This window comes from Phoxinus phoxinus (assembly GCF_949152265.1).
Source record: "Phoxinus phoxinus genome assembly, chromosome: 14".
NCBI classification, from domain to species: Eukaryota; Metazoa; Chordata; class Actinopteri; order Cypriniformes; family Leuciscidae; genus Phoxinus; species Phoxinus phoxinus.
In genome coordinates, this window is record NC_136889.1 from 28,757,139 (window position 1) to 28,775,633 (window position 18,495).

The 18,495-nt window shown below is 38.3% G+C and overlaps 1 protein-coding gene across 2 annotated transcripts; it reads right to left on the reverse strand.

Moving 5' to 3' along the window:
* Positions 1-888: 888 nt before the first annotated feature.
* abcg2c (ATP-binding cassette, sub-family G (WHITE), member 2c) lies at positions 889-15,539 on the reverse strand. 2 transcript variants are annotated; one of them, XM_079635080.1, is made up of 16 exons: positions 15,323-15,539; positions 13,612-13,808; positions 11,359-11,418; positions 10,893-11,010; positions 9,777-9,932; positions 9,390-9,547; positions 7,277-7,428; positions 7,093-7,185; positions 5,625-5,800; positions 5,157-5,308; positions 3,221-3,310; positions 3,021-3,145; positions 2,395-2,549; positions 1,474-1,563; positions 1,333-1,385; positions 889-1,139 (listed from the first exon to the last, which is right to left on the reverse strand). In XM_079635080.1, exons 1-16 carry the CDS (start codon positions 15,323-15,325, stop codon positions 992-994), a joined length of 1,926 nt encoding a protein of 641 aa, XP_079491206.1. In that variant the 5' UTR covers positions 15,326-15,539; the 3' UTR covers positions 889-991. The 2 variants fall into 2 exon arrangements, with proteins under 2 accessions (XP_079491206.1, XP_079491205.1); XM_079635079.1 differs by lacking the exon at positions 15,323-15,539 and adding an exon at positions 14,328-14,767.
* Positions 15,540-18,495: the final 2,956 nt, after the last annotated feature.

Below are 18,495 nucleotides of genomic sequence, written 5' to 3' on the forward strand. Positions count from 1 at the left end.
TTAAAATATATTTAAAAAAAATACACACAAAAAAAACAATACAATGAGTTATAACTGTAAGAACTCGGCTTAAGGTAGCTACAAATATGAATGTGGTTAAATGTAAAAAATAACTCCAATATCATCCAACCATGAGTTGTGGGAGTAAATTAAGTGCAATATGCTGTGACGTTGCATTGTGGTCTATGGATCTGCCGGAGGTGTACATATCAAGTAAACTTACTCCCTCGGTCTGTCAAAATAAACTTCTCTCGCCCACCTGACAAAGTTGAATGCACTTCAAAATGGTGGTGGGATTCCCAAGAAGGGAAGTGCTTAGGGATGTTCATGAGTGTGTCTAAAACTATTGTTTTAGTTAAAAGCAGCCTAAGTCCCTGTCCTTCCTCTTTTTTTTCCCCCTCTAAGCCATTTTGCTTAGTTGTATGTCTGGAAGAAATAATCTGTTGCTGCTTACATTTCATTGTGACTTAGAAAAACAAACAAATTAACTTCAAGGTAAACTGACAGAAGCGTCCGTAGAAGCAACAACTCAACATTCTTGAAATCTCTCTTCACTTTCAATATTTTGCAGTATTTCTCAAAACTATACTTGTTAATTTAAGTAAATCATGTTGGGGGTAAAGTGTATCTAAGGTTTTAACTAATAGTTTTAGTAATTTAGCAACCTTGGCAATAGATGTTTCAAAAAGCTAAAAACAATACAATTTGGCTTTAAAAATTTTGCCAAACAAATAAAAGCACATTTAAGGCATAAAATCGTAATATCCTTTTTCAGGTTCACAGCATCTATATTCAGTTCACAACAAATGAAAAATGTACAAATATTCATATTTTATACTTCATATCACAGGTAGTTTCAGAGGTAGAAGATATGAGGTAACCGAGGTAGTTAGTTATGTGGTCTTTATGGTTGAAAGGCTGAAAAATATGATTTCCTGATTTCAGGGTTCAGAATAAAAAAAAAACAAATAAAAAAAACGGTATCATTCCATCACTTCCAGCGATTGATCCGACGCAGCTGCACGTACGCCAGAATGAGGCACACGCTCATAATGCCTGTCAGTGCAACCTGGTTCTGCCAAAAACCCCAAGTGCTGTGGTCGATCTCTTGATGATCCAGGTACATGTCTCCTGTCATCCTGCCAGAGACAGAGAGACAGAGAGAGAGAGAGAGAGAGAGAGAGAGAGAGAGAGAGAGAGAGAGAGAGAGAGAGAGAGACTCTTAGGTGTGCAGCTGAAATCTAAACATCTCACTGACCTCTTGTGGCCACTTTGGCTCAACAGTTGTTGTTTTTCCAGTAGGTGGCGCTGTTGAGCTTGAGCGAGTCCTACCTGGTGTGGTTACTGGTGAAGACTTGATCTTTAAGTTCATTGATGGCAAGTGCCTGAAGAGAGACAGAGTGGTTGGGTTACTGCTGAACTGCACATTTATATATATCCTCAAATGTGATGTAACATGTTTTATGGACTTACATTGTAGCCATATCGGAAAATACTGGCCCATTTCAGCCAGGACATCCAGCTCAGCATTGAATTCAGGTTCACCAGGAAACCCCCAAACACCTGCGAAAGCAGGACAGGAAAATCAGAGCTATGATCCCAAAAAATTATGTATGTGAATCCCATGAGGGTTAGCATCTAGACATGACTTTCATCTTAAAAAAATTGACACTTACTTCCTATATCTGGAATCTAAGAGCATTTTCACATCTGGCTCATTTGAAGACTTTAATTTGGAAGCTGGCACATTTTCTCTGATAGTTTGCTTCATTTAGGCATATTGGCACAATCGTGCAACAAAATAATCAGATAATGACACCATATTTGTTTGCATTTAAATAGGCAAATGCTTAAGAGTCTATGATTGGATCAGTGATTATTATGTTTCTAGCATGTTATAAGTTTGGCAACAGTTTTTGTAACCCTAATGGATGGAGTGTGTAGCTTTTCATTTCTTAAACAACCATGCAGGAAGACACATCATGGCCATATTCCAGGATGACAATATTCATCAGGCTCAAAATGTGAAAGTTGATTAAGAATAATTTTTTACACATGAATTCTCTGAGTCCAGATCTTAAATTAATTGACTGTTTGGGATGTGCTGGAGGAGACTTTACAGAGAGCTGGACTCTTGCATTGTCAATACAGTGCAAAGTGCAACATTGTAAGTCTCTGTTTTGTAACAAAGCAAACAATCTAAAGTTCTGAAAACACTCTCTAAGGCGCCATTGACCCAGAAAACATTTTGCAATTAAAAAAGTGAGATGCAAAGGTTAATAATGTCTGTCTAGTGCGTGTCTACATAGAAAAACAATGGAAAAGTAGCGCAGTATAATGGAAAAACATGGTCTGTGTGAACCAAGTAAATATCTTCTGTTCCACCAAACTCACCATCATAACGACAAACGGCAGTGCGATGAGGATGTTAGCCATGGCGAAGGAGCCCACGCTGGCACTGACCAAGAAGGCCAAGCTCACCGCTGACAGACTGATCATGCTCATGGTCACACAGTACAGGAAGAACGCCTCCACATCAGGCTTCAGACCTGAACTCATAAAAAAGGGCCGTTTATGTTCATACGTGTCATTTTAGGAGATCATATTGATATTCATTTGAGACATAATAACAATGAGGAATTGACACTCTTTTTCAATTTGGCTACTTTCTTTTGTCAAAATGGATAGTGACAAGAGGACAAAACCCAGTGTTTTCTTGCTGTCTACATAGGGAGCTGTATTTTAAGGCGGCAAGGGTCCGATCTGAAACGCTCTACATGTGCATCAACTCTTTCATCACAACTGATTTCAATGGCATGTTGCTAAGCTAATAACGCTGAGAACTCAGTAAATGTTTCGCTTTTAATAGTCTACTTTATACAATACTATAAATTAGCAAAATTGCTTCATTTACCATTTTGGATTTTTGTTGTAATTGATTATGGGATTGTCTTCTTGGAGAAGGATACATGTGACCTTTGGCCAGCAAAGGTATCATAAAAGGTAGTGCCACTACTCACCCATCATGAAGTACGGGATGGCAGAAAAGATGAAGACGGGGAGGATGCGGTTTGGAAGGAGGTCAGCAAACACTTTAGACAGGAAGTAGACAGAGGTGCGGTAGAAACCACTCGAGTTCTCGTGGCTGGAGATGAGAGGAACATGTGTTGATGGTCTTCATCTAACAGGTTGGAAAGCTCATGTTTAGAGGTTGACTCACATGAAGAGCACTCTCTCGCTGATGAAGAGCTCCACCGCAGACAGATTGCCAAACACCATGTTGATGACCAGAAAAAAGAAAGCTCCCGTTCTAAAGAGAGAAAAAATTAAAAACATTCAATATATGCCAAGAGTCGATATTTACAATGTTGACCCTTCTTCTTCATAACCTCTGCAATTTGCTCTGGCATGCTGGTAAACAGCTTCTGGGCCAAATCCTGGCAGTTTGTGAACCATTCTTTTCTTATTAGTTCTCAGAGTTGATCCCAGTTTGTGGGCTTGTCCACTCGCCGTTTGAGGATTGACCACAGGTTCTCTATGGGATTAAGATCAAAATTGAATGCAATGATCTGCGAGCCACTTCATGATCACTTTCATGATCATGATCCACCTTGTGACATGATGCTCATCGTGCTGGAAAATGCATGGATCATCACCAAATTGCTCCTGGATCATTGGGAGAAGTTAGCCTGGTCCTACCAGACTCTCGTACATTTAATTTGTACAGAGAGTCTCTCCATTGACAAGCGTTAACTTCCTTGAAGGCGGGTGCTCTGTTGAAGTTTAAAACTATTGGATCTGCCCAGAGCCACTCTGGATCTGCCATAACCAATCGCTAACGTTTGGCCGTGAGTCTCGTGACGTATGACGACTCAAAGTAGCGCACGACCTCAACGTCATCGTTCTCAGCCACTCCCTCTGTTCGCTGATTGGACCGGTAAAAAATTAATCGGAGAAAACCCAAGAATATACCGCAAGCCCAGACATAGTACTGAAGGAAAATGAAAATTGAGCGGAAGTACGTAGGAGGCCGGAGCCAGGCTAGGGAGAAGTTGCTCTTGCAGGATGTTTTGATACCACTCTTTATCAGGCAGTGTTTTTTTTATTATTCTGAGCCACTCCCTTGGAGGAAAAGCAACCCCACACATGGATGGTCTCATGATGCTTCACTGTTGGCCCGACACCAGACTCATGGCAGCGTTCACCTTTTCTTCTCTGGACAATCAATTTTCCAGATGTCCCAAACAGCCAGAAGAGGGCTTCATCATAGAAAATAACTTTGCACCAGTCTTCTGCTGTCCAATCCTTGTACTCCCTGCAGAATTTCAGTCTGTCCTTGATGTTTTCTCAGAGATAAATAGCTTCTTTGCTGTCCTTCTTGACACCAGGCCAAATTCTTCGCCTCACTTTGGGCTCAGATGCACTCGAAACCAATATTGAGCAAGCACTGCACTGGTGGTGACATGATTCAGCAGGAGATGTTCCTGGTACTGGAAACTTTGGGTTAACACTAAAGTTAAACCTCTCTCCTTGAAGTTCTTGATGATCCGGTTATATAGTTCTTTCAGGTGCAACATTCTTTGCAGCAATTCCCTTGCATGTGAGGCTATTGATGCAAAGCAATGATGGCAGCAAGTTTTTTGTTGAAAGTCACCATTGCTAACACAAGCATTGCTAACTGCTAATTATATTCATAATTCACGTACCATGAATGCAAATTTTCTAACTGGTAGCAAAAAGTTTTTTTAAATTCTGTGATTTTCCCAAATCACGGAAGTGACCTCGACGTCCGGGTTAGCGGTAGCATAAGCCATAAGGAAAGTGTTATTTAAATAAACTCCTGATGTATTTACAAACTTTCCAATGCCTCATTTTATGAGTACAGAACCTATTTGTACTACTGTAGAAGTTTGGTACCATTATTAGTGGGGTAATTTACGAGATACAACCTTGGATCCATTAGCGCCTGCACTAAGCCATTCGGCTGATATCTCTAAATAAGCTCTAACTTTAATAATGTTCGACCAAGAGAAAAAAAGTTTGGCTCGAGGTCATGGTGCTAAGGACCCTGGGTTGAAATTACTCCGAACCATCCCTTTAAGTTAGAACCTAATGAAAGCTAACTTTGAGCTGTGGGTCTGGTAGCAGGTACTCACCTGTTCTGAAGAGCCTCAGGTAAAGTGTGTGGGATCTGGTAGTATATCAGTCCCACTAAAATACCAAAGAAAATGTTGAGGAACAGTTGGGCGTAGGACGTCTGAGGATTCCTCAAGATGTTTCTTACGGTGCGGCCACTCACCAAAAGGAGCTGCAACATAGACATCTGCTCATTACAAACGTACAGAGGTCAATTCACGTTTATTTATATAGCGTTTTATACAATTCAGATTGTTTCAAAGCAGCTTTGCAGTGAGATAAACAGGAAAATAATGATTCAATGATGCAAACAGACTTCAATTCTGCAGTAAGCAGACATTATTCAGTTGAAATCAGTGCAGTGTTGATATAGTTTAGTTCAATAACTGAGTAAAGTTCATCAATAATGGAAGGTCATCTATTGACGTTATTCTTGGTTATATACCTGATGGGTCAACAGGTAAAGCTAACCAGTTGCTTCTACGTACCTGGTAATAGAAAGGTGTGGCGTAACTGACCCGGTCACCTTTAGTGACCTCATGGTCAAGCCCATCTGCAATCTGACTGAGTCGGTCTCTCACTTTGATGAAATGAGTGGACTGTCTGTAAATTACTGCCAGAGGGTTCTCATTCTCCACAGTCTCCTCACTGCTGCTGCACGTCACTATAAACACCCCAAACACAGATGGTGAGCTGATCACATAGCAGTCCATTCATGTATTAAATAATACTTTAGAGTTACCACGACTAAAAAGGTACAATAAATGTCCATGTGAAGCACCACGAATTACATCCAGTACAGGTGGCCAAAAGTATTGGGGATATTTGTTTTATTCAATTCAAGTTCAAATAAACCATGAGAATATGAGGAACATATTGTATACATTTTAAATAATTTATATAATATGGAAGAACAAAACACCAAACTTGGTTAACGTATTTATCTGACAAAATTGTTTGACAAAAAGGCAAAAACTACAGTACAGGTTTTATTTTACTATGCAAAAAAAGACTGCATAAAAACACAAAAAGCTCACAGGAAAAAGCATCCATTGACTACAACATAATTAGTTCTTTCATTGGTTCGCTCTTGTTTTTGAGTGTGTTCATTATTTCTTTGTATGACTGCCTACTGGACAACTACTATGCCGCACAGTTTGGCATGTTTCATTGCTTTGTTGCAAATAAAACAATTGACTCCAAGCACAACTAGGCAATATGCTTATAAAATCTTTCTAATAATATTTAAATGAAAGGAGAAGATGTCAATTTTCCTAGACCGAACATCATTTGGCCACTACCATATGTTCACTAAAAATAACATTTTAAACAGACAGTTCCAGTTTTGCATTCTGATTGGTCAATGTAGACTTACAGCCGTGCTGAAATATATATATAGAGTATATCCACATGACACAACATGCCTCCAGTACTGCTGATTGAGACTGTGATGTCATTTTGGGAAATTTATCTTTTTACAAATGTGTATCCTTAATTTGTATGATGCAGACAAATTTTGAACATTAAATAAATGTTATGTTTTTGAAAGAGGACAAAAACTTTTTGTTCAAAAGACAAGCATACCAGACTTGGTATGCTCACCAAGTCTGCTCACTAAAACAGTAAAAACAGCAATATCACGAAATATCATTACAATTAAAAATGTTATATATGTTGATTATATATATATATATATATATTATTATTTATTTATTTTTATTCCTATGAATTTTCACCATCATTACTCCAGTCTTCAGTGTCACATGACATGATCATTCAGAAATCATTCTATTATAACTGATTTGGTGGTCAAGAAACATTTCTTATTGTTATCGGCATAAAAAGATGAATAGAAAGTTTAAAAGAACAGCATTTATTTTGTAACATTATAAGCGTCTTTCCTGTCAGTTTGGATCAATTTAATGTGTCTTTGCTGAATAATTTTTTAAAAAGCACCTGATTTATTGTTGAGAATTTGAGGAAGGACAGTTCCATTTATGACATCCAGGAAGAAGTCTGCCGGGTTGTTGAATGGCTCACACTTGTAGCCTACGACACAAGTGTGAGAATCAATGATGTAACCAGCGAATCACAGCACATTTGTTTTTGAATTTTTGGATTATCATCAGTATGTCAGTACCCAAGTCCTCAAAGTAGGTAATGGCTTTGTCGGCGGCCCCTGCGTAGATGATTTCTCCTTTATTCATGAGGGTGAGGTGGTCAAACTGCCTGAAGATGGAGTAGCGTGGCTGGTGAATGGAGAAGATGATGGTCTTACCCTTTTTGGAGAGCCTGAGAAACAAAACAACAAGTTTAAAACCAGTGTAAAAACTAGTTCAAGTAAATGATCAAAACATCAATCAATCTCTAACTTGCCCATGATCAAAACTGACAAGAAAAACATCTTGAACGTGACTGTGCTTTGACTTTGAAGTGGAATGTGGTTTTCTTCTGACATCTACACAGTACAACAACCTTGAAGGTGAAAACCCGGTACATGTTGTGTAACTTTCCGGAAGTTTCAACAAAACTTAAAATAATCTGTGACAGGCTGTTATTTACCACACATCATTTTTGACTTGTCCCTCAATTTGAAGCACAATAAAACGTGTAGATTATGCTATTTGAATGGATGTCTATGGGAAGAATGCACCAGAGGGTTTCAAAGCAGAAATATGAAGCTTGTGCTTTTTTTTTTTAAAGCACTTCATACAATGTTTTGAAAGACCAAACCACACTTTTTTGAAAAGGGTGAAGTACCCTACTGCTTTTTGTTGTCTCAGCATGTTAACCATATAAAGTATCATATTTGGAACACAAATTTCTAATGCCTCAATATGATCAATATTATCAAAACTTTGCTGAAAAAACTTTTGTACACAATCTACTACATGTTTTCTGTCGTCTGATCAATAGTTTATATCTTTTAGTAAAAGGCCTTTTCATATAATTCTCAAAACATCAACCTTGAGGGTGCACGCGTCTTTTTGCTGTGAAATCTTAAATCGATTTTTTTTTTAAATAACGTAAGAATACATTTTATATTGTACTATATCAAGATGAATATTTACAGGAATGAAGCAGCTTAGATTCACTTGATTATCCATCCATTTTTTTTATCATGTTAAAATGTGAGTATCAAATATCATACATCAGGCTTTTGTTTTGAGGAATATTTATTTGTCCATCTCTCAATCATCATTGCACTGCATTATATGTTTTGCCCCCACAATAAAAACTACAGAGCTTTGATCATAAAACAAAGTATCTTACTAAGACATATTGTTAGGAGATATAGAGCGACAACTTATATTTATATGCATTTTAAGTAATCTGCTGTACGGTTATAAAGATTGTATGGATTTACATTACATGCTGTCAGAATTTCATCTTACTTTTTGGTCATATAAATATCAGCAACTGCACCAAATAGCATTTTTGTTTTTAAAAGATTAAGGTTTATTCCTCCTCAATAAGAAGCTCCATATTCTCATACCATATGAGCCACAAAAGCCGGATTTATCACATATGGTACTCAACAAAAAACACATACAAAATATATTTTGTCTAAAGATTCAATAAACTATTATATTAAAAAAGAAAAGAAAAATTTACAATTATTTCATATGTCAGGCTTTACATGGTGAAAGGAATCGTTCACCCAAAAATGAAAATTTCCTGATTATTTACTAACCCCAGGGACAGCCAAGATGAGGCACGTTGTCTGAAAATGACTGATGGTTTTGCTAGAGCAGACCCTTATTCTTCGGCTGGGGTCGTGTGGAGCCCTTTGAAGCTGCCTTAATATGGAGTTTGGACTGTCAAAATGGTCTAGACTACATTAGGCAACATTATTGCATTACATGGAGAAAAATCCAGTTTTTCTCCAAAACCCTAATTTCTCTTTGGCTGAGAAAAGAAAGTTATACAGGTGAAACTTGAAAAATTAGCGTGCAAAAGGTCATTTATTTCAGTAATTCAACTCAAAAGGTGAAACTAATATATTATATAGACTCATTACATGCAAAGCGAGATATTTCAAGCCTTTATTTGTTACAATTTTGATGATTATGGCTTACAGCTTATGAAAACCACAAATTCAAAATGAGAATATTGTGAAAAGGTTTTCATAGCTGTATTAAACAATCAAGAAATGTTTATTCTTGGGTAAACTATTGGTGTGTTTTTTTGTAGTGAACCTAGAACACTGTTTACAGCAGGAAGTAGGTATATTTGATAAGAGCGTGTGGTACTTCTGCAGTAGCTCCATGATGGAGTTGGCGGTGTTGGCGTCCAGGCCTGTGGTGGGCTCATCCAGGAACAGGAGAGAGGGCGCGGTGATGAGCTCCATACCGATGCTGCACCTCTTCTTCTCTCCACCAGAAACACCACGCAAAAACATCGTCCCAATCTGAGACGAAACAAGCCCATGTAAAGGACACACACCTACCGTCACACAGAATATTCTGACATAGCGTCCAATCGTATTGTTGTCGTTCCAGAAATAGTTTTCGTGTGACTGAAGCACATGTGACCTTGACCCAGTTCTTTCACACTCAGTCTGAAGAGAGGATGTTTTGTTCATACCAACACCACAAATTATTTTCAACATTCCTCTTCACGAGGCTGAAGTCCATTACCTTAGTGTCTGCGCAGTCTGTGAGGCCGAGCTCCTGGATGACGGAATCGACCCTCATCTCTTTGTCGGCTGAGGAATATTCGTTTCGTGACAAACGAAGATTGGCAGAGAAGGCCAAGTTCTCTCTTACGGTCAGAGTACCCATCAGAATGTCATTCTGAAAGACAATCAAAAGGAAATGTATGATTTCATCATATTTGCTAGCAATTCTTATACAAATCTTATGAAAAAATTAAATATTATATACACTACCATTCAAAAGTTTTTTTTTTAAAAGAAATTAATACTGTTATTCACCAAGGACACATTACATTTATTAAAACTGACAGACATTTATAATGTTACAAAAGTTTTTTTTTTTTTTTTAATGCTGTTCTTTCTATTCATCAAAGAATCCTGTAATAATGTATCACAGTTTACACACAAATATTAAGCAGCACAACTGTTTTAAACATTGATAATATAAATGTTTCTTGAGCAGGAAATCAGCATATTAGAATGATTTCTGAAGGATCATGTGACACTGAAGACTGAAAATTCAGCTTTAATCACAGGAATAAATGTAATAAAAAAAATTAAAAAAATATTATTTAATATTGTAAAACGATTTCACAATATCAATATTTTTCCTGTGTAAAAGTCAAAAAGACAAAAAATTGGATACACTCAGTCCAGCTGACTTCCAACAAATTTCACAATACATTCGTAATTATTCCCAGAAAAAAATAAAATAATAATAATAATGTTGAAAACAAACTAAAGAAGATATATGCATGTATAAATGTGCATACATGTATAATGAAAAGAACAAAACAAAAATAATAGGGTACAGTACATTCTAGTGGCAACTTTACATAATTACAGTGTTTAATTTACAACAATAATCTATGATTATATAATTTATATTATATAATTACTATTTCTCAATTTTCCACAAATTCCTTCCATCTTTTCCACTACAGAACTTTTAAACAGTGATATATATATATATACAGTATATATATATATATATATATATATATATATATATATATCAATTCTTTAGCAATATGTCTTTTGAATAACTAAATTAATTGATTTAAAATATTTAGAAAGCCACAGAGTTGTGTCTGCTCACCTGAACTACATATGCAGAGCAGAGCCTGAGGTCAGAGGTCACGATGGCGTTGTCAACTAGAACTTGACCTGATTTTAAGCCTTTAGGATCTTTCCGTCCTGCAATGACATCCAGAAGCCTGAAGACAGACACACTGACATTAATATCATATATTATACGCAGATAACTACTTAAAAATAATAGTAAAAAAAAAAAAATTCTTCAGTTGTAGTCATAGAGGATTGAAACGACAGAATTTTCATTCTTGGGCGAATTATCCTTTTAAGAGAAGCTGGAGAGTGTGCAGTGACTAACAAAAACAGAATTATTTTGTCAAATATTTTATAAATAAACCTTGTGCTTGTGATATTTTTCCTTAAAAATCTCACTTGTTTTTATATTTTGTCTAATGCAATGAGATTCAGATATTTTTAGTATCCAAATACTATTAAAAAGAATCAACAGAAATAAATGAACATGCGCTTACGATGTCTTTCCACTTCCAGTAGGGCCCATTATAGCGTTCATTCCGGGGTTTATGATACCACTGCAACACATGAAAACATCACATCTTGAACTGCTTTCAACTAGACAAGGAGTTATTTGTATTGCGAACAGCTGTGAAATGTACATCACGGTTTCTTCTTCATACACGGCTGATATTAACTAAAATACCCATTAACTCTGACATTAAAAGTAATGGTGGTTGGCCAATATGAGTTTTTCGGTATCTAGAGAACAAGGTATCTGATATTTATGCAGACATAATTTATTACAATTTTAACTAACTTATTCATTTTAATACATTTTAAAATGTAATTTAATCCTTTGATGTGAAAGCTGAATGTTCAGCATCATTACTGCGGTCTTTAGTGTCACATGATCCTTCGGAAATCATTCTAATATCATTAGGGCGGTCGACTCGTGACCTAAAGGTTAAAGTCAGACTGTTAACTCGAAGGTTGCGGGTCCGATTCTCAATACCATCAGGAAACGACCGAGATGCCCTTGAGCTACACACCTAACCCCCAATCACTCCCTGGGCGCCACAGCAAAAAATAGCTGCCCACTGCTCCGTGTGTGTGTGTGTGTGTGTGTGTTCACTACTCACTACTCCTAATGTGTGTGCACTAACTTGGATGGGTTAAATGTAGAAGACAAATTCGGAGTATGGGTTACCATACTTGGCCTTCACGTCAAAAGATTTGTAGCTCAAGAAACACTTCTTATAATTATCAATGTTGAAAAAAAGTTTTTGTTGCTTAATATTTCCATAGACAATGTGAGACACTACAATACAAAAGAGGCAAGTAATTATTTTTTTTTTAAAGAAAAATAAGAAATTAATTAATCATTTTTCTCCCGACAAGGACACATTAAATTGATCAAAAGTGACATTTATAAAGTTACAAAAGATTTCTATGTCAAATAAATGCGGGTCTTTTGAACTTTCCATTCATCACTCACGTCCCATGGTTTCCACAAAAATATTAAGCAGCAAAACTTACACTGATAATAATAATAAGAAAAAAATTTAATAATTGGACAACAATAATAACTAGTAAATCAGCATTATAGAATGATTTATGAAGGATCATGTGACATTGAAAACTGGAGTAATGATGCTGAAATTTCAGCTTTGATCACAGGAATAAATTACTTTTTCAAATATATTAAAATAGAAAATATATATTTTTTAATTAGAATGAAATTTCACAATCTTACTGTTTTAACTGTATGTTTGATCAAATAAATACAGTCTTGCTAAGCAGCAACATAAAAACAAATATTTAATGAGTCCAAACTTTTGACCAGTAGTGTAAAACCTGCAGGTTTATGCTTAAACTCCACGGCAAAAAAAAAATGGGCTAAGCAAAAAATGTTTAGTGGTCTTTAAATGATGGTGTTAACCATTTTAATCACAAATCACTGGTCAGGAAAATAGCAAGAATTGCACAAATACTGTAGATAAAGTAACTTAGCACAGAATAGCCTTCCCCAACTTGCAGACAGGTTTTTACAGGAGGAAGAGCCATTGTTGTTCCACTCAATGTTAATGGCTTCAAACAGTTCATGAGTAGATGATCAATGTCTCCCAGTTAATTGAGTTTAATGTGAAACCAAATATTCACTATAGGGTTCAAATCTGGAATCTGACCAGGCCAAAACATGAGCCGGGTGGACTTGTTCTCAAGCCACTACTTGGTTATCTGTGCAATTTTGGGCAGGAGCATTGTCTAGTAAATAAAAAAAACTTCTGACCACAACTTTTAATTTGTGGAAAGCAAGACTCTCCATATACTCCAAAGCATTAAATTACTTTTCCCACAGTGAAGTAGCTCACCAATACCAGCAGCTAAAAAAGCCTCCCCACACAATGGCACTCTTCCTCCATGCTTCACTGTGGTAGAGATGCATGTAATTATATTTCTCATCAGATTTTCCGAGACACCACTCTGAAGCATTACAATGCAACGTGTGTTTCAATGCGATTCATCACTCCACTCACAACTTCCTATATGCTGCCAAAAACTTTCTGCTTTTGATTTTTTTCTGATACAGAAATGGCTTTTTAAGTTGTGCATTTACTTGAATTTCCTGACCAATAATTTGTGGTTACAACAATTAAAAGCTTAGTGTTTAGTCATTTTGGGCATGGTCCATATTTTTGCCCTGGAGTGTCCTTGCTTGAAGAAACAGTAGGTGTGCCCAAACTTTGACCAGCAGAAAATATCATTACCTGACATCTTTGAGGATGTCCTTTACAACCCATTGCCAACTAAACATTCCTAATCGTTCTTTGACACGGTAACGGATTTGATGGAAGGTGACAGTGGGGCCCGGAGTCTGGAAACATGGCATCGACTCCTCTGTGTCTGTCGACAGCTGCTCGTTCCCGACCAGCTCATCCAGCATAATGCCTTCTTCTGTCTGCGCCTGCGGGAGATACGTGAGGATTTCAATAAACAACCTAACAATTACATTTCATTTGTACCACTGACAACATGTAAAGTGCATAAAAAATACAAGAAAAAGTCACACAAAAGTCATAATAATTATCTGCATTTATGTGTCAAACGTATATAACATATTATAATTGTGTCATTCCTAATTGTAACTGTTACCTCTTGAAAAATATGATTATGTTAAAGGATGTTGTAATATATGTTTGATATTTTAACCACCTTTTGGAAGATTTCTGTCATTTTATCAAAAAGATACTCAAAGACAGGCCCTTGATTAAGCCAGGATTAGGCCGTAGCTTTTATAAACGTGCTAGAAAAGAAACCACTGGTGTGCATCTTGAGACAAAATGTGTCAGTGCAAGTTTATTTCCATGCATTTTAGTCTAGGACTAGATTTCAGCATTGTCTGTGAAAACGGGGAGTAATGTTTTAAAGTTAGACAACCAACTAAAAGCCCAGAAAACTCATTGAATCCATTGTTACGACTTACTGATGCTGTTGTTATCCCACACAAATGATGTCACTTCCTGGAGTATGAACCTGGCTTTTGTTATAGTATTGCACTGCAAGTAAAGATTAGGGTTGATAGCCGAAAAGCGGTTCTTATTCAGAACAAGTTGCATTGTTTAGTACGAAACACCGTGTTTACTACAGTAGTATTGACTGGCGCAGAATCACCGCTGCTGAATTTACAACGTGTGAGACACACACACAGCGCGAATCATACAACGCCCGATTCCCGAACGAATGAATCGTATGAGCCGGTTCATATAAGTGAATCATAAAGATGCATCGTAACTTTAGTCCGTTTATTCTGACACCCGAACAAAAGACTATAAGAGCTGGTTAATTGTAATGACTAAAAAAATAATAATACTGCATTCGTTGATTCGTTATTGGCAGAACTTAACTTCCTGGTTCACTGAGTTCAAACGACAGACAGATCAGAAAGTAAAAAAAAAAAAACGGGCACATCTGCTTGACTGATTTTAGGTTGTCTTCACTTTTCGGACAAGACAACGTTGTCGTTATTTGCTTTCAAATGTGCAAGGACAAACTGTAATATCACTGTAAATTATATTTCATATTTCGAGATGCAGGAATAAATCGATCACGTTTTATAGCACGTGTTCCTGTACCATTAAATCGCATGCAGGCGAAATCGTCAACATACAACTTTGTCCTACGTTTCGGGCTCAGAAAACGGTACATGACTTGTGTAATTCATCATTATTCTATCAGTGAAATATTGCTGATGGTTCTCACTGTTCTTGGTAAACATTAATCCATCGTTATTAGTAATTCAACTAGTTTAATTCTCAAATCATGAAGGGCAAAGTGCACTGCAAATAGAACGTCAGAATTTCCACGGAATTTCCCCTTTTTTTTTTCTTTACTTCAGTATAAGTACAGTCTTCTCTTTCAGATGGTCGTTTTTTTTTTTAATCCCTAAAAATAATAAAACGAAATAGGCTGTTTACATACCATGTCTTCAAGGAAATGTGCTCCGGGGGGTGTATTAATCCACCAGTGGTGGACCTGCCTTTGGTCAGTTTGTGGTTTGCATGGGTGGGTGGGCTTTAACTCACACTTCCAACTTCCAAGAACATCACAAAGTCGAAACAAACAGCTGATTAATGTATCTCTCCATATCTGTGTAGCGGGTGATATTAAGGCAGTAAAGATGTGAATCAAGTGGGTGGTTAGCAAAGTATAAATATCGGGGGTAGAATCGAAAATAGTAGGTGTGTTTGTTTCTGGCCGGCGGAAATAATTACTCGTGGTATTCATGCGAGAGGTTCGCATGGGGATTTGTTTGGATCTTTGAGACAGGTTAAGTTGATTTGAATTATAAAAAAAATTGATATGGGGTGATTGTTTTAATATAAATAATAAAGGTGTTTTTATGCTTGTATTTTTAGCTCTACGGAGCCCATTTGTTGCTCTGGTTGTATTTGCTTTTTTGGTTCATTTTGTTTGTTTGTTTTTTTGGGGTATATTGTCTAGTCTAGTTTTTTTTTTTTATATATATATTGTTTGTTCCCCCACTATTTATTACTGCAGCACGAGGACGCTACAGGCGTGTGTGTGTGTGTGTGTGTGTGTGTGTGTGTGTGTGTGTGTGTGACAAAAATAAATCTTGGTTTTTCTTCTTTTTAATGACCCTGAGTCGTGCTTTGTAAATTTAAGGGTGGGTCAAGTAACATCTGCATTCTGTACATCAATGTACATCCCAGCATTACAATCACACACAACTGCTGCAGCCTGCAGGACAGAGGAGGAATGAACAGGTTTGTCTGCCTGTTAAGAGTGTTGAAGAGATAGTTCACCCAAAAAATTGAATGGAAAAATGTTAATGTTTCTTATAACAGAAAAACAAATATAATCCCCGATCTTTCTTAATTTTAAAAAATGTATTAGTCAAACTTTACAATAAGGTTCAGTATCGATTCGGTTTCTCGTATTGAGTCGCAAGATGCAGATTTCAAGGCATTGTTGCAAATGTCGAGCCCCTCTGCACCCATCTGACAAGCACAGTAAGTGCATCACCTGAACTGGTGGCAGTTCTCGACTCGGCCTGGATGCGGGACTGGCTTACATCAGAGAATGCTTTAACGATTCAGCGGCTCGCAGCATCGTTCAGAGTCTGCCCCCCTCTTTCAAAACCTTTCAAAGGATGATGGGCCTCATGGCCTTTGCATCATCAGTACTCCCGCTGGGCCTGCTACACATGCGGCCTCTGCAGTACTGGCTGAAACCCCAGGTCCCAGCTAACTCTTGGCACTCAGGTTGCCTCTGCGTCAAGGTAAACCCAGCTGTATCAGAGCCCTGGCCTCTTGAAAGGACCCCAAGCTGATACCAAACCGGTGTGACCATGAGGTTGGTCTCAAGGAGGAAGGTGGGTCTCGACAGACATTTCCAGAACGGATTGGAGAGCTCTGTGCGAAGGTAGACCGACTTCCGGCTCCTGGTCGAGGACGGAAAAGTGGCTACATATGAACTGACTGGAAATGCTGGTGGTTTTTCTAGCCCTCAAAGCCTTCCTACCAGACTTGATAGGACACCGCATCTTAGTCCGCTCAGACAATATGGCAGTGGTGTCCTACATAAACTACCAAGGTGGACTGTACAAGCTGTCCAGAAGCAGCCTCTTATGGGCACATCGCAACCTGCCCTTCCTGAACCAGGGAGCAGACATGCTGTCCCGAGACAATGTGTCCCCAGGGGAGTGGACCCTCCATCCCCAGACGATTTTGAGAATATGGAGTTTCTTCGGGAACTCTCAATGCCCAATATTTTTCTCAAAGAGCAGGGAATGGCCCAGCCTTTATGCCTTTCCTCCAGTCGCGCTGCTCCCTCAGGTAATTAAATGGACCTAAACCTAACCTTAGCCCATGGCCTCTCAAGAGGAACTTATGGACCTCCCAGCGGGAGTCCTGAACACTATATCTGAGGCTAGAGCCCCGGCGTCTACAAGACGCCTCTACGCCCTTAAGTGGTCGGTTTTCTCCAACTGGTGGTGGTCGTACCCCTTCCACACTTAATGCAACACTAAATAACTTTTCCTCTTCGGTCGCCCTACAGGTTGGAAGTAATTTGGAAGTAAGTTGTAAATAATTTAGCCTACCGCAGCTACTGTTGCACGCACGCTCGCTGTTTATCCAGCACCGCCTTTGGAATGAACGATGTCCACAGACAAGGTAGAGTATGTTGCATGATTTCACGAAAGTATGATGTATTGCGACATCAGAAACAAAGAAAAACAAAATGACTATTGTAACGCTTGACGTAAAGCAAGCCAAATTTGCAGTTTTCTTATGTCTCATTTGAACTACCGAAACACGACCCGATCTGGCAAACTTACATAGTGTGATTATAGCAGATATAGGACCGCAAAGTGAAGGCAGAAGTGCCTTTCACCCTGTTACGACTTGATGAACTGCTGAAACGAGTTTGGACCTCCCTTTGAGTCGCTCAAAGGGTCGAATTACGGCCACTTTCACTTATGACTGCCCTCCTGCTAGCATTAGCATCGGTCAAGCAAGTTCGTGATTTGCAAGCGCTCTCCGTGAGCGCATCTTGCCTTGAGTTTGGGCCTAACGACTGCAAAGTCATTCTCAAGACCAAGACAAGTGCCGTCAACTCCATTCAGGGCACAGGTCATTTCACTGACTGCTCTTCCCGTTTCTAAAGATGAGCGAGAATTGAACTTACTCTGCCCCGTTCAGGCCCTAAGAGTATATATCAAGCGCTCTGCCCAGTTCAGACAGTCAGAGCAGCTTTTCGTATGCTTCTGAGGCCGCACCAAAGGGCACCCGGTCACGAAGCAAAGATTATCCTGCTGGATAGTGGACTCTATGGCTTTGATATATACTTAGATGGGCCTTCAATGCCCCATCGGTGTAAGAGCACACTCCACTTCTTGGTCGTGGCGTATCTATTGGCGACATCTGTGCAGCGGCCGGCTGGTCCTCGCCGTCCACCTTCACCAGGTTTTATAACCTGGACATTCCTGTGTCACAAGCACGAGTCTTCTCTATTTAGCTGTAGTTGACCTCGGAGTGACCAGCTGATATCTCCCTGGAGGCTCAGACCCAGGGTCCGAGCCCCTTTTCGGTCGGGTGAATACGTTGCCCTTGTTTAGCCCTACTGCTCTC